The 14,889-nt window shown below is 57.0% G+C and overlaps 1 protein-coding gene across 2 annotated transcripts in view; it reads left to right on the top strand.

Annotated features, from left to right (window-relative positions):
- Window positions 1–14,889, top strand: part of ASS1 (argininosuccinate synthase 1) — a 49,722-nt gene that overhangs the window by 31,783 nt on the left and 3,050 nt on the right. For both annotated transcript variants that reach the window (XM_012639707.1, XM_012639708.1), the window contains 2 exons: window positions 7,038–7,169; window positions 12,343–12,499. In XM_012639707.1, the coding sequence (XP_012495161.1) occupies window positions 7,038–7,169; window positions 12,343–12,499 (289 nt within the window). The remainder of the gene's footprint in view (window positions 1–7,037; window positions 7,170–12,342; window positions 12,500–14,889) is intronic.

The following is a 14,889-nucleotide window of genomic DNA, read 5'->3' as shown; positions in this document are numbered from 1 at the left end:
GTTACTAATTAGCTGCTCCCTTTTGTCCTGCTCACCTTTGTCTCTTACCTATATTAACATCTGATTAAATGTCCCTTTGTCTCATCCTGCCCTTGGGAGCCAGCACAGTGCAAGTCCTCCAAGGCAGAGCTGGGAGGGACCTTGGAGAGCCAGAGGCCAGACGCCCCCCAAGGCTGAGGGGAGGGGAGGGCTTGCTCAAAGTCCCTGGCACGTCAGTGGCAGGACCAGGACTGATGCCTGGACCCTGAGAGGCATGGAGGGGGTGGGGCTAAGGGCTTGGACTCAGGAGTGGGATGGCTCAGGGCTCGAACCCACGGTGATGGCAGAACTGGGGCAAAGGAAGTGCTCGATCAGTCACCAGGGGATGCTGGGTGAGGACAAAGATAGGCTGGCCTCTGGGAAGTGTCAGTGTGGTGCCGGGGTGTCCAGTACTGCCCCTGTTTTCCTGCCCACCCCCTGCCCATGGCAGGCATCACTAATCGGTTGTGGCACTGTCCTGCTGGCTCTGAGCAGGCACTGCCAGTCGATCAGGATTGGCAGGAGTGGTAAAAATTGATTACCTGCCCTTACTGGAAATGGCGTCTGCTGGGTGGGAAGAGAGTCAGGCCAAAGTGGACTGAAGGAGGCAGCGAGTGAGGAAGGCCTGGACTGTGCTATTCTGGGAAGACATCATGGAGGAGGGGGCAATAGAAAGGGCTTCAAGTGGCAGAATGTGGAGTGGAGGGGGTATAGCAGAGCATCTGGGGAGGGAGGGAGGGAAGGATGGGAGGCACCCAGGTGGCCTGTTGGTGGTGGGTTGGGTCTGATGGGGGCTGAGCCCCGAGACACCTGGGGAGGCACACTGAAGAGCTGGTGCCGAGGGTCCGGGCTTTGGTGTCAGACCTGAGTCCGGATTTTGTCTCCATCACCATCGGGAGAGCAACGTAGCCTCCCTGCACCTCGACTTCCTCATCTGTGGAATGGGTTGCTGTGCGGATCAGATGCAGGGAGCTGCTGACCCACAGGAAGTGCCGTGTCTGGGTGGCAGACTCGCTACCTTTTCCCCAGAACCGGGACCTCATCCCCAAAGAAGTTCAGAGCCATGAGATTAACAGTCTGTTCCAACGCCCTTGGCTCCTTACCACCCGCCAAGGAAAAGCCCAGTCTTCACTCTGCCCAGGGCTTGTGTATGTACCTGTCGGGGGCTGTCCCTGAAAGTATAGAATGTAGTCTGAGCATTGTTTAGTCTTTTGGGAAGAAAATCAGGATTCTGACTCTGAGAACTTGCCGTGTGACCTTAGGAAAGTTGCTTTCCCTCTCTGGGACTCTAGTTGTCAACCCTACGGAAGTTCTAGCTGGCCTGTTTTCTTGCTTGGGTTGGGGGATGAGAGAAGAAAGTTGCTTGGTAATTTTAGGGCGGTGTCTTGTTTTTGTTTCTCCACTCCGAATATTTCGCTGTGAGAAGCAAAGAGTGGAGACAATACATTAGGGCACCGTGGAGTCCCTTGTGACAAGATCTTTATTAAGTGTACAGTCACAGAAGAAGCTATTAATCGTCAATTATGCTGAGGGCAGAGCAGGAAGATGCCATTGTCCGTATCTTGGTGTACAAGGGAAAATTGTCATTTGTATTGATTTTACAAAGCTCGTAATTGAAATTCATTAACGGCTTGTTTTTTCCTCGGGTGGGGGGTAGGGAGTTGGACGGCACCAGTGGCCTGGGTTGGGGTGGCCTGGTCAGCGCGCCAGGGGCCGTGGGGTCAGGGGACCAGGGAAGCTGCAGATGGACTAGCTTTCTCTGTATTGTGGCTGTTCACATCGTCATTATCACATTATCTTTTTAACTCCGGAGGGGGGCTAATTAAGTGAAGTAAATGAAATCAGTGGGGAGGAGAAGGGGGGCAGGGCAGGCAGGAGGGCAGTGGGAAGGGAGGGAGGCAGGGCCTGTCCTTTGGCTCACCTTCCCCTCTCTCTGGCCCCAACTTCTCCAACCGCCCTCCCCTGCCTTGCCCTCCCCTCCCTTCCCTCCCTTCCCCTCCCCTCCCAGTCCTGCCTGCCCAGCATCACCTCTGTGGCTGCGGCCTGGCTCCTCCTCCTCCTCTGGCCTTCCTTTCCTCCTCCCTCTGTGGACTCCCTGCTCTCTGCTCTCCCCTTCCTCCTCCCTCCTCTGAGGCATCTGCTGTCCCCTCTTCCCTCTCTCTCCCTTCTGCTCTCTCCTCTTCCTCCACACGCCCCCATGTCTCTCCCACGCTGTCCTCCTACCTCCCTTCCTCCTCACTGCTCCGCTTTCTGGCCAGGAAGGAACAAGGGCTGCCACTCACTTACCCATCCTGCCCGCCCACCTGTCCAGCCCTCCCAGAGGCTTTGCTCAGATGAAACGTTCCAGACGGAGAGTAGAGGGAGACCTGGGAAGCAAAGGGGGTTTCAGTCCCAGAGGCCCACCCTGATTCCCAGGATGGGCCTCGCCAGGTCCCAGGAGCATAGAGGACGGCAAGAGTCCCACCCTGACTTGCCTCCCCGTCACCATGGCAACCGCCTCCAGCCTTGGCCCTGGTACCTAAGAGGGGAGCTTTTGGGCTCCAGCCAACCTTCCTTCCCCTGCCTTTCCAAATCTCTACATCTGGATACTGCTTTTCCAAAGGACCAGGGAGGACCAGGGCCTCTGGTCAGCGTGCCCTAACCCCCAACCCCCTCCAGCTGAGCTGGCAGATGCCACTCAATTGTGAGAAATTGCTCCGACCAGGGTAACCTGGCAGCTTCGGGAACAGACGAGAGGGATTTAAGCAGCAGCAGTGCTTGCCCCCACCTCTTCCTGCATGGTCCACTCTGTCCCCACCCCGGCCACCCCCAGCTCCTCGCCCTTCTCCCCACTGCCCCCCTCCTGGCAATAATTACGGTGTGATTGAAGCTGCTCCGCGGAGAACTGCTGACACCTCTGTCTTTTTCCTGTAAACATGGAGAGATGAAAATAGACACTTGGAGCTGCTGTGAGTGTCACTCGAAGATGTCTGTTGTCTCTTGCACGGCAACACAGAGGCTCAGCTGTCATTTCCTCCTTCTCTTTGCGCAGTGGTTTGTATGCCGACTGTCAAAAGCCCCAAATCCATAGTCTTTTAGCATCAGGTTTCTGTCACAAATTTTTTTAAAGTCATTTTTTTTTCCAGAAGAAATACACAGAAATCATCTGTAAAGCCTACCCCTGTGGAGAAGATCTTTAAAATGTACACACGCACAAACACACCACACACACACGCACACACGGCAGCAGCAACCTAAAAACAAGCTTTTTGTTCAGCCACAATTAACTTTAACACCTTCCAGCGAAGGAGCAGTGCTATTAATTGTACCGTGTGTTTCGTGGCTACAGCTTCTTCTCTTGCCGCAAGCCCTCTGAGGCCGCCTCGGAGGGCTGACGGCCATGGGGCTGGTGCTGGTGGCTCAGGAGGAGCTGGGTCCTGCCTGCCCTCTGCCCGCCAGGCGTCTCTGCTCCCCATGGTGCTGGCCCCTCTTTCTGGGGACACCTGTGATGGGTCAGTAGCTGGGGAACCTTGGGCAAGTCATAGCTCTCCCCGAGCCCTGAGCCCACCTGCTTTCTCTCTCTCTGGACGGTTGGAAGGCGATGCTGTGGTCTACAGTGTCCTGGAGACAGCACTGTGCATATGCACGGCACACTGTGCGACAGTGTGTCTCGATACTTGCCTTTGCGGTAGGTCTCAGAGGACGTTAGAATGTAAGAGCAGCAGAGACTTGCAACCTTCTTGTTTTCCAGACGGGTTGCCTGGGGCTCAGAGAGGGAGCTGAGAGGGGCCGAGGTCACACAGCAAAGCCAAGCTGGGCACTTTCTCGAAAGGTGGCACTTCTGGTTCCCGGCCCTGCAGGTACAGCGGGGACTGTACCCGCAGTTGGCCCAGCTAAGGACAGAAAAGGGGGGACACTTCTGGGTCTCTGGAAGTTGAAAACGAAGAGGGCTCCTGCTCTCGGCCCGCCCAGGATGGTGCTGTTGTGACTCTGTGGCCAGTGTAAGGATGGGCTTTGCAAGTTTCTGGGTTTTTACAAAATGTAGCAGAACTAATCATTAGAAGGCCCGTTTCCAACCCAGTGAGTACTGAGTTCCTAGCACGTGCCAGGCGGGAAGACCAGCGGGCCTCTGTCAGCTCTCGGTGGCTCTTGGGAAATTGCTGTGTTCTTGGCGATAATGTTTCTAGGCTAAATGAGAACCTGCCCATTGAACGTCATTCTGGCATTCTGGGGGCTCTGTACACATCAGTCTTTCTAGACAGACCGTGAACCGTTGGCCTTTGTAGTGGCTTGGGCCATGGGGAGCCACGTGTTTGTGGAGCCGCCTGCCCCCAGGAGTGGCCTGACTTCCGTGTGGAGTTCTGGTGTCCCCGTTCTCGGGCTGCCAGCAGTGGCCTTTCCCAGACATCTCCCTCTCTACCTCCGTCGCCTTTCTACCCGTCTCTAACTCGCGGCTCTGAGCTGCTCTGCAGGTGAGGACGAGGACGGTGGCGCTGTTGGAACTGTCTTTACGAGAGCAATGGTGGGGCCGAGCGAGGGCCTGAGGGACTCCCCAGGGAGCTGAGGCCTTGGGCCTCGGGCACAAACTCGGGGACGTTGGCGAGGCCGTTTTCTCCGGAAGGTCACGGCTAGGTTCAGGATGGTGGAGATTGCCCGCGAGCGGCAGCCCCACCGGTGACGTGGGCACAGGCTCTTTCACGTCATTGACGCTCGTGGCAGCCGAGTGGAGCTTTTACACGCGTGTCACCTGCAGCCAGGGTGTCAGGGGTTTAGAGATGAGAGAGCCAGGCCCCAGGGAGGTTCTCTCTTGCTGGGGGACGACTCAGAGCCACGGCGAGAACCAACCTGTTCTCTGCGACAGCAGCCAGCGCCCCAGCGTGAGTGTTCCCTACCCGCTACGCCAAAGACCCTGAGAGGAAACCTGGAGTCCAGACAGGAGACCCAGATGCTGGCCCCATTCCCCCTCTTGTTGGCTGGGTTACATCGGGCAAGTCACCCGCCTCCCTAGGCCTCAGTCTTCTCACCTGTAAAATTGGCGCATTAGTCCAGATCAGCAATTTGAGGACTGCTCGGTGGAGCCCAGCAGGGCTGCTGCCCAAGACTGTGCTCGAATATCAGGTTTGCAGCTAAAAGTCAGGAGCACATGCGCTGGGTCGGCCCGACAGAGCCTTCCTGTGAGCTCTGGCGTTTCTGTGACTGCAAGACCTACAGACGAAACACTGAAGGAGCTCTCAGAGGGGGACACTCCCGACTTAGCCGCCCCGGGTCCCCTTTGTACTTTAGAGCTGAGAACAATCTCCTTTCTGGTTTTGGTTTTTAAAGCATTTTTTACATTGTGGTAAAATACACATAACATAAAATTTACCATTTTAAACATCCGTAAGTGTACAGTTCAGTGACAGTAAGCACGTTGACGTTGTTGTGCCTCCGTCACCACCATCCGTCTCCAGAACTTTTCATCTTCCCCGACTGAAACTACGTCCCCACTAAACACTAACCCGCCACCCCCACCCCGCCCCTGGCACCCACCATTCTACTTTCCCTCTGATCTGACTGCTCTGGGGACCGCGTATGAGGGGGGCCTAGTGTTTGTTTTGGTGTGTCTGGCTTATTTCACGTCACGTAATGTCCTCGAGGTTCACCCACGTTGCAGCCTGTGTCAGAATCTCCTTCCTTCCTGGGGCCGAGTGACGTCCCACTGCGCGACAGACCGCGTTTGGTTTCTCCTTCCTCCGTCGCCGGACACTTGGCTGCTTCTGTCTCTCAGCTGTTGTGATTAGTGCTGCTCTAAACACGGGGACAAATCCTTTCTGGTTTTTTTTAAAGCAGCCAGTGTGGGAAGACAACGGTGGTAAATTTTCAGGGTAACTGAAAACTTGCTGCTTTAATGCCGTAACATTATATGGTGGGAAGAAAGGACCCTTTTGGGGTAAAATTCACGGAGATGGGGCAGCTATCGGCCCTCCTCGATCCAGACAGTGGATGCAGGCCAGGTTTGCCCGGGAACAGCTCTGCTGACCCCACGTGAGAGGCCACACTGAGGGACTGGGATTGGGATTGTCCATGTGGTGCCATCAGCCTGTGGGAAGTGTGGCTGCCCCTGAGCACCGGCCGGGCTGGGATGGAGTTAGGGCCTGCTGGCCAGGGGAAGGGCTGGGCCGCGGGTGTGGCCAAGCCTGCCTGTTAGTGCCCCAGTGTCCTCAAATGTGGCATGGCACCACTGAGTGTACCTCCCTCTGGACAGCTCAGCCCAGGCCCGGGTGCCTCTGTGTCACTTCACAGACCGTCTTGTCCAAGCAGGTTTTGCAAAGGAAGGGACCTTGAGCAAGACCCTCTCCGCTGACCTTCCGGGTTTGGGCCTCCACGGCCTGTTGAGCCACAGGCAGCAGACGGCACTGGGCAGGGACTCGGGGGCCTAGATTCTGTTCCCAGCTACACCTCGGGCAAGTCCAGTCTTGCCAGCTCAGTTTCCCCATCTGTACAGTGGGGTTAGCCCAGGTGATGGCTCAAGCCCTCTGCCACCCCAGCGGTCTCTGGAGAGACCTGGCTGCAGGGCCCATGGGCTGAAGGTGGCCCGTGTGTACACATGTGTACATGTGTGTGCACACGTGTACATGTGTGTGCACAGCCGTCCCCCTCCCCTGGCTCCCTGGTGGAAGGGAGGAAGGAATATTTGGGGCCCTGGGCTCCACCATAGTCGCTTTAATTACAGGTTTTCAGCCGCGGGCCGGTGGGCACGCATTGGGAAGGAGGGGGAAGCTGCTCCGAAACCCTGTCATTTTCCAACGTCTGAGGGCCTCTTCAAAGGGGGGCATCTAGACATTTTCTCCACAAGCCGCAGAGTGGACTGTCGTGGCCCCAGCATGAACATAATGACAGATGCATTTTGCAGCAAGCTGGGAGTGAATGGGTCCGACCGGCTTGTCTCCTGTCAGACGAGTCATTATTATTTTTTTTTTTTTTTGTCATTTGCTGACAGTTTGGGTTTCATGCGTTTCTCTCTTTTTTCTCCTTTTCCCCCTGCCTGGAAAAATGGCTAGGTATCTACGAGACCCCAGCAGGGACCATCCTTTACCACGCTCATTTAGACATCGAGGCCTTCACCATGGATCGGGAAGTACGCAAAATCAAACAAGGCCTGGGCCTGAAATTTGCTGAGCTGGTGTACACCGGTGCGTAAGACGCTGCGGCTGCGCCCTTCGGGGCCCCGCCCTCCCCTCCCCATCTGCACCCTCCTCCCAAGACACCCGCTGCCATCCTCGGGTGAGACCCTGGAAGGTGCAGGCCGAAGGGGGTCGCGGGAGAGTGCAGGGGACAAGGCAGCGAAGAGGGGATGCCGGCACCTGCCTTGTTCACGGGTGTCAAGCGAGAGGCGCCGGCCCCCCAAGGTGCCCGGCTGCCTCCACCATCTGCAATTTGCACGACTCCAGCAAGGCCAGGGAAGCATCAAACTTTCCTAGGAGGTCTGCAGCTCCTTTTGCAGACGAGGGAACTGAGGCACGGGGGGAAAGGAGCTTGTACAAATTGACACAACCAGAATTGGCCCAGCTGTGTCTGACCGCAAGTCAGACTGTCTCCCGGCAGAACCTGGAGCTGCCACATGAACTGCCCGGGGGCGGGGCGGGGGCTCCCCGACCAAGTGCTCCGCCCAGCCTGGTCCAGGAGCAGGCAGGGCCGGATCCTGACCATGAAGCCCCGGGGGCGGCCACTGGGCCTGAGCCCCCACCACATACCCAGCCCGTGTGTGGAAGGATCGGGTGACATTAGCACCGGGTGTGGGTGGGTCCCCGTTTCATAGGCACGTTGCCCGTTGTGGCAGAGTTGGAATCCAGGCCTCCTGACCCCCGACCCAGCCCTCAGGTTGTATAAATGAGGTCCCCAGCTACAGTCCCTGGGTCGAGTCCAGCCTGTCACTTGCTTTTGTTCAGCCCGGGAGCTAAGAATAATTTTCACATTTTTAAATCATGGGGACGAAAAAAAATTTTTAAATGCTATTTGGTGACGTGAAAATTATATAAAATTCCAATTTCGATGTCCATGAATAGTTTTATTAGAACACAGCCGCAGTCACGTGTCCGAGGCAGCTTTGGAGCCACAACCGCAGAGTCGAGTGGTTTCCAGAGACTGAACGACCCGAAGAGTCTGAAATATCGACTCTTTGGCCCTTTCCAGAAAACGTTTGTGCGTCAGCTCTACGACACACGTACCCCTAACGTGAGAATCGCATCGAGCAGCCCCTCTGAGCTGTGGGGGCAGGCTGCTGCCTGAAGCCACCCTGACATCTGTGGGGGCCTGGGTACACTTAATGTTAGGGATAGACACCTGCGACAGATTCTGCTCCCCTCCCAAGCCCGGGGACGCATCCCAGGGTTTCAGGGGGGCCCGTGATTGTTGGCTGCCGTTACTTCTCCCTGCCATTGTTCCTGGCAGCTTGGAAGGCAAGCCCCCCACCCCCTTCCCAGGCACAGACAGGTGTTTAAATACCATTGTCTCCTGCGGGCTCTCCAGCTCGGCGGGATTTCAAGGCTGAAAGGTGGGTTTTGGTTACAAAGTTGGAGAGTCATTAAGACGCGGTGGCGGAGAGAGCACCTGGCCTGGCCACTGGGCCTTGTCTGCGGAGGCCGATCCCACAGTGGCCGAGGCTGCCGCTGACCCTGCCGTCTTGCTGCCGGCCCTGAGCTGGGCACCTGGCGGGTATTATCTAATCTTAGCTGCACGAGGGTGAGGAAACTGAGGCCCAGCAGGTGAAGACACTCATCCAAGCTTTCATAGCTGACGATGGCGGCTCCAGAGTCCAAGCTCAGCCGCACTCCAGCAGGTCAGGGGAGCCCTTAGTAAGGGGCGATTGTGATAGGGGAGCAGTGGCACGGACGGGGTTGCCCGGGTGTGTGGGGCACAGCTTGGCTCCTGGCTGCGGGCATGGCCCCTCTACTCCAGATGGCCTGGGGTGAGTCCCTGCTCCGTCCGCCAGGGACAAGTCCTCTAAATCCCAAAATGAGGTACAGCAATTAGGAGATTTCACAAGGAACAAAACCTCGGAGTGGAGGAGAGGGGTCGCGGTGGGGGAGCGGAGCTTAGCCCAGGTAGTCACCTGAATATTAACTCTGCCCAGGCCCCCGCAGATGTCAGGGGCAACCTCAGGCAGCAGCTTGTCCCCCACAGCTCAGAGGGGCTGCTCGCTGAGATTTCTCACACGAAGGACACATCAATGGTACAGACCAGGGGCTGGCTTGAGCATGCTACGTCACCTCCCTGTGCCTCGGTTTTCTCATCTGAAGAGTGGGGGTGGTGACGCCACCTGTCTCACGGTGAGGGCTGAGCGCGTGAAGATTTGTGAAGCGTCTGGAACAGCATCTGGCTTGCAGGAAAGCCACTGTGTGTTAAATCACTCCAAACACCTGGCATGGTTTCCAGATGTGCAGGCAGGAGACTGGGGGCCTTGCCTGTGGCGGGGTTTACGATCTCGGGCAGGTCTGTCTCCTCCCGGAGACTCAGTTTCCCTTCCTGTAAAATAAATGGCACCAGGCAGAGGGCATGCCAGGGTCCCTTCTCATCTTTTTTTTTTTGAGGCAAGAGTCTCACTCTGTCACCCAGGCTAGAGTGCCATGGCATCAGCCTAGCTCACAGCAACCTCAAACTCCTGGGCTCAAGTGATCCTCCTGCCTCAGCCTCCTTAGTAGCTGGGACTACAGGTGTGAGCCACCATGCCTGGCTAATTTTTTGTTTCTAGTTTTAGTTTGCCTGGCTAATTTTTTTCTATTTTTAGTAGAAATGGGGTCTCGCTCTTGCTTGGGCTGGTCTCAAACTCCTGACCTCAAGCAATCTACTCACCCCAGCCTCCCAGAGTGCTAGGATTACAAGCATGAGCCACTGCACCCGGCCTCTTCTCAGTCTTGTCTAGCTCCTGGGGTATGGAGCCCACCACTTTGCCTTAGCACTTGGCTTCTGGGAGCCCCTGTGGTCTTAGGGCCCAGATGAGGAAACTGAGGCATAGGGAAGGCCTCCTGCCCAGCCCTACCCCAAATGTCCCGGCTTCTGTGGGCACTGCCTCCCTGCATCTGTGGGTCTTGTCGGACTGTCTAGCTCCCTCTCCTCTCCCCCAGTCCAAAATTTCCTGGTCTGGCTGTCTGGAGTTCAGGCAGACTCTCTCCTTCCAGGGGCAGCTCCCAGGGTCAGCCAGGCAGGACCTCAGTTCCAGGACCCAGGAGGGGCCCAATGGAGCCTCTCATTTAGGGGAGGTAGCTCACCTCCTCTCCCCTGGTCTCAGTTTCTGCAGCAGTAAAATGGGCATAATGCACAACTTGCAGTGGTGTCCCAATTAGACAAGACCAGGTGTGTAGGGTGCTTGGCTGGACCCAGCAGCAGGGAGGAGGGGCCTCTCCAGCTCAGTCCCCGGGCTGCCCAGAGTGCAGCTGCAGGTCTGGGAAGTGCAGGGTCTCCCCCAGTGCAGCTCCGGCCAGGCTCGCTGTTCCCCACCCCAGGCTGGATCTGCTGGGAAAAGAAACCTGAGCAGAGGACCCCTGGGGTGGAGGCAGGAGATGCCAAGATAAAGCCCAGGCGGGTTGCTCCCAGGCAGATCTCTGTCCTCCTTATCTCTGGCTCATCTCCCGCCTGTCTTCCAGCCTAGGAACTTAATGGGCTAATTATCCCAACTCAGTCAGAAAGATGGCCGAGCCCAGCCCAGGACATCGGGCATGGTGGGGCTGAGGGGACATCAGTGTTCCCTCCCAGAAGGGTCTCATGGCATGTTGGAGAAAGCCCTGGGCCAGAGTTAGGAGTGCTCTGTCAAACCTGGGCTCTTACAGTCTTGCTGTGTGGCTTTGGACAGCGTTTTGTGTCTGTGTTTGTCTGTCTCCCTGTCTGGGTGTGTGTTTGCCTGTGTCAGTGTGTGTTGGCTGCGGTTGGGCTGTGTTCGGTGCTCTTTGTGCTTTCTCTCCTTCCCTGCCCTGTTCTTTCCTTGTGTGTTTTCTGCTTGTGGGGCTGGGGTTGTTTCTGTTGTTTGTGTGGGTGTGGGTTGTGTGTTCACTTGCTTGGTGGGTGGCTGGCGAGGACGGATCCTTCTTTCTCTCTGCCTGGCTGTCCCTCCCCTCTGCAAGCCACAGGACCCCATCCCAGAGAAGGCCTGTCCCCTTTCCCACGGTGCCCCCGGGCCTCCAACAATCCTCCAACAATAGCGCAGCCCCTGGGCTGACCCAGCCCTTTATCAGGGCAGGAGATCACGCACCATCTGGCCCGGCAGCTGCCCAGGTGGGCTCACCTTCCCAGCTCCGTTTCAGGGAAACCCTAGCCTCGCCCCGGCCCTCCCCCTGGCTGAGGCCTGCCTGGCCAGCCTCCCTCGGCAGACTAGAGAGGAGGCCCCACATTCCTCGGGCACCTCCCGCCCCCACCTGCAGACTGAGGGGCGTTCCAGCCACAGAGGGGAAGCTCGAAGATTGTCATAGGAGGCAGAGTGGTTACAGTTTGGGCCTGCGGAGGTCAAATCCAGGCTCCGCACCTCCAGCCTGTGTGCTGCAGGCGTTTCTCACCTTCCTCACCCGAAAGCAGCGAGGCTGGGTGTGCTTCTCATGGGGCCAGTTGTGAGGAACCACAGGGCTCCTGCTTATGTACATAGAAATGTCCTGTTTACACATGAAGATTCTAGCAGTGTGTGTAACAGAAAACGGTTCACTGATCTCCAGGGGCCTGCCCCTCCCGAGGCGTAGGGCTCCTCCCTGCACTCCAGTTCAGGCAGCCCCTAAGTCACTCACTCAGTGCTGGGGGCTCCGTGTGCAATATTTCTGTGTCACCCCACTCAACAGATGGGGAAATAGAGGCACAGAGAGGCGAAGAACACAAACCCACGGCTGCCTGACCCCGAACCGCCACCCGGCTGCCCATAGTGGGCACCCGCATGGCCAGCCCTGGGCAGCACGTGCCTCTGAGTCCTGTCTGAGGTCTCCTGCCTCCGGTGGAGGTCCCCCGCTTCCCTTCTCCACTGTGTCCCCAGCACCTGGCCCGTGACACTTCCCAAATGTCTGTGGCATGACGCAGGGGGTCACTTCCCTCCTCCTGGCCCTTGGGAAGTGACTTAGGCTGTCACCTTCTAACCCACAGGCCCCTCGAACAGTTACAGGACAAGGGGGTGTGGGCACGTTCCCGCACTCAGTCACTGGCAAGTGCCCGCTGTGCCAGACTCAAGTGAACAAGGCAGACCCGGCCTGCCCTCTCAGAGCCCCCAGAGGCAGTGAAGGTCTGCCATGGCAGGGTGAGGCGTGGGGCGCACTTCCTATGCCCCAGTCCTCCCCACGCCCTGGCCCAAGGCAGGCAGCACGGTGGGCCTCCCTAGCACCCTCGCATTTTCCGCAGGTTTCTGGCACAGCCCTGAGTGTGAATTTGTCCGCCACTGCATTGCCAAGTCCCAGGAGCGTGTGGAAGGGAAAGTGCAGGTGTCCGTCTTCAAGGGCCAGGTGTACATCCTCAGCCGGGAGTCCCCGCTGTCTCTCTACAATGAGGAGCTGGTGAGGTAAGTGCCCCCACACCCTGTCCTGCCCCCAGCTGGGCATGGAGCCTCACGTCCAGCATCTCTTCCGTCTGGCTTTCCCAACAACTCTGTGCCTGAGCACAGGCGGGTGCTGTGCAGAGCACGAAGAGTGTGCACACCACCTACGCCCGCGGGGACTTCTAAGCTAGCCAGGGAGAAAGGTGTGGGTCAAAGGATCACCAGAATGTACAGTTAGAAAAGGTGGCGGCGGGCTGTGAGGAAGTACAGGATACTCCAGCTGGGTATAATAATTTGAGTTGCAGAGAAGCTTCGTCACTATTCAGACCACAGCAGAAGGAGCTAACCAGGTGGAGAGGGGGCTGAAGCCAGACCTTATAGGGAAGCACAAGATCAGAGCTGTGTTTTTAGAGGGTCCTTCTGGCCACTCTGGAGAATGGATTCAAGTAGGGTGGGAGCTGGCAAGGGCACCATGGAAATGCTGGCAGCTTGGACCAGGTTGATGGTTCTGGACTAGATAGTGGCAGATGGATTTGACAAAGATTTAGGAGTTGGAATTGAAAGGGCTTGGGTGCGGAGGGAGATGGAAGGGTCAAGAATGGTGTTTTGGGGGGCGTGTGGGCAGCTGGGCACATGTCGGTGGCAATCCCTGAGTTGAGGGGACATTCTTGAGGAAGGATGGTGCATTTGGGTTTAGATACCTTGTGTATGAGTCTACCCAGGAGAACTATCTAGTCAGCCGTCAGACACGTGGGTCTAGAGTGGAGGAGAAACCTGGGCTGAAGACGTGGGAGAGTCGTAGGCATTTGGATATTTTCTGAATCTATGGGCCAAGAGGAGACCCCCCAGGGGACAGTGGAGAGTGAGACGAGAAGGGGAGCAAAGACGCAGCCTTGAGGAGGCTTGAGGAGCTTCCTGATCGAGGAGCTGGGCAGAGGGTGGCCGAGAAGGCACCCCTGGAGGGCAGGAGTGCCCTGGAGGGCTGGGCAGCCGGTGCCGGTGATGATGAGCCGCTCCTGTGTTTGCACCATGAATGAGACAGCGGCCTGCACCGAGGAGCAGGGCGTCCTCTTGGAGGTCACCTGGCCAAACACGGGCTGGGGCAGCCCCGCGGGACAGACAGCCCCTCCTGCCGTGGCCCTCCCAGCCGAGCTCGGCTGAGGTTACCTTTCCCTCCCGGAGGCCAGCTGGGAATTAAAGTGCGAGTTTTGTTTGGCAGTCAATATTAGTTTTTTCTTTCCCTGCTCCTTGCCATGTTGGGTTTCTCCCCCCTTCAATCTTTCTAAACACTTTATAAGCCATAAATATAACCGAATCAGTTTAGATCAGTCGGGGTAAATGTCAAATTATCTTCTCTCTTTCTCTCTCTGGCTCTTTCTTCCCTCCCCCTCCAAATCAACAGCCTCTAATAATCTGTCCAACCCCTCATTAAGCCTCACGGTCTCACTCGGGGAGATTAAATGAATAAAGTAAAAAGGGAAAGGGAAGAAAGAGAGAAAAGCGGGAGCATTTATTCTCACTGTGTCTCCGACCATTTCCCTTTTCTCTTTGATTTCTACATCGCTGACTTGAAAGCCCTTGAGTGACAGCGTCGCAGGGACCAGCGAGGAAGCCGCGAGAGGTAGCAGAACTGGAAATGCCGCGGCACAGTAGGTAGAAAGTAACGTAATTATAGAGCAGGTCAGAGCCACTCGAATGAGCAAAAATAAAAGCACAGAGGTTTTCTGTAGACCGTCAGGGGAGGTAAAAAAAAATCATTGTAAACTCTTTTTCCACCACCCCCCCACCCCGAACCACAATTTTATAAAGAGGTTTTCAGTTCCTGAGAAGCACCTCTCGGAACTCTCAGCCTCGTGGAACAAGGGAACAAGTCCGTCCTAGACGCTGCTTGGCGTAGGGCGGTCTGAGAGGGCCGTGGGGGGGTGGGGGGGGTGAGCGGGTTTGTTTTGACTTGGGAGAGACAGAGGTGAAGGGACAATGGACACGGGGGAGGGGCTCCGCACCTGCCCTCCCACCCCAGGGCTGAGCACAGGGGCCAGAGGCGTGAGGCTGGCTTTCCAAGCAAGGTCTGCTGAAGGGGTTTGAGGAGGTTGGTGGTCTGGTGTGATCCAGCCTCTCCTAAGCACTGCTCTGCACAGGGCGGGCACCAGAGGAAGTCTGGAATCTTCTCCCCTTATAGGGAACACGCTCCTGGTGGCTCCAGTGTCTGAGCCCCAGAGGGGCCACTGGAGTGGGAGGGTCAAGGAGGGGGCGAGCGTGTGGGGTGACTTTGCTGAGAGTTCCATGCGCCAGCTTCAGGTCTGGTGAAGGTCAGGGCCCAGGCGGGCATGGGCCGGGGCAGAGCCCAAGTCCTGAACCAGGCGCTGGGCTGGCAGACGCGGAGACCCATTTGTTCTCGTACAGTCCACGGCCCA

The sequence above is a fragment of the Propithecus coquereli genome, unplaced genomic scaffold (assembly GCF_000956105.1).
Source record: "Propithecus coquereli isolate 6110/MARCELLA unplaced genomic scaffold, Pcoq_1.0 Scaffold142, whole genome shotgun sequence".
In the NCBI taxonomy this organism is placed as follows: Eukaryota; Metazoa; Chordata; class Mammalia; order Primates; family Indriidae; genus Propithecus; species Propithecus coquereli.
The sequence above is the reverse complement of the archived record's forward strand: the minus strand, read 5'-3'. Positions and strand labels throughout refer to the sequence as shown.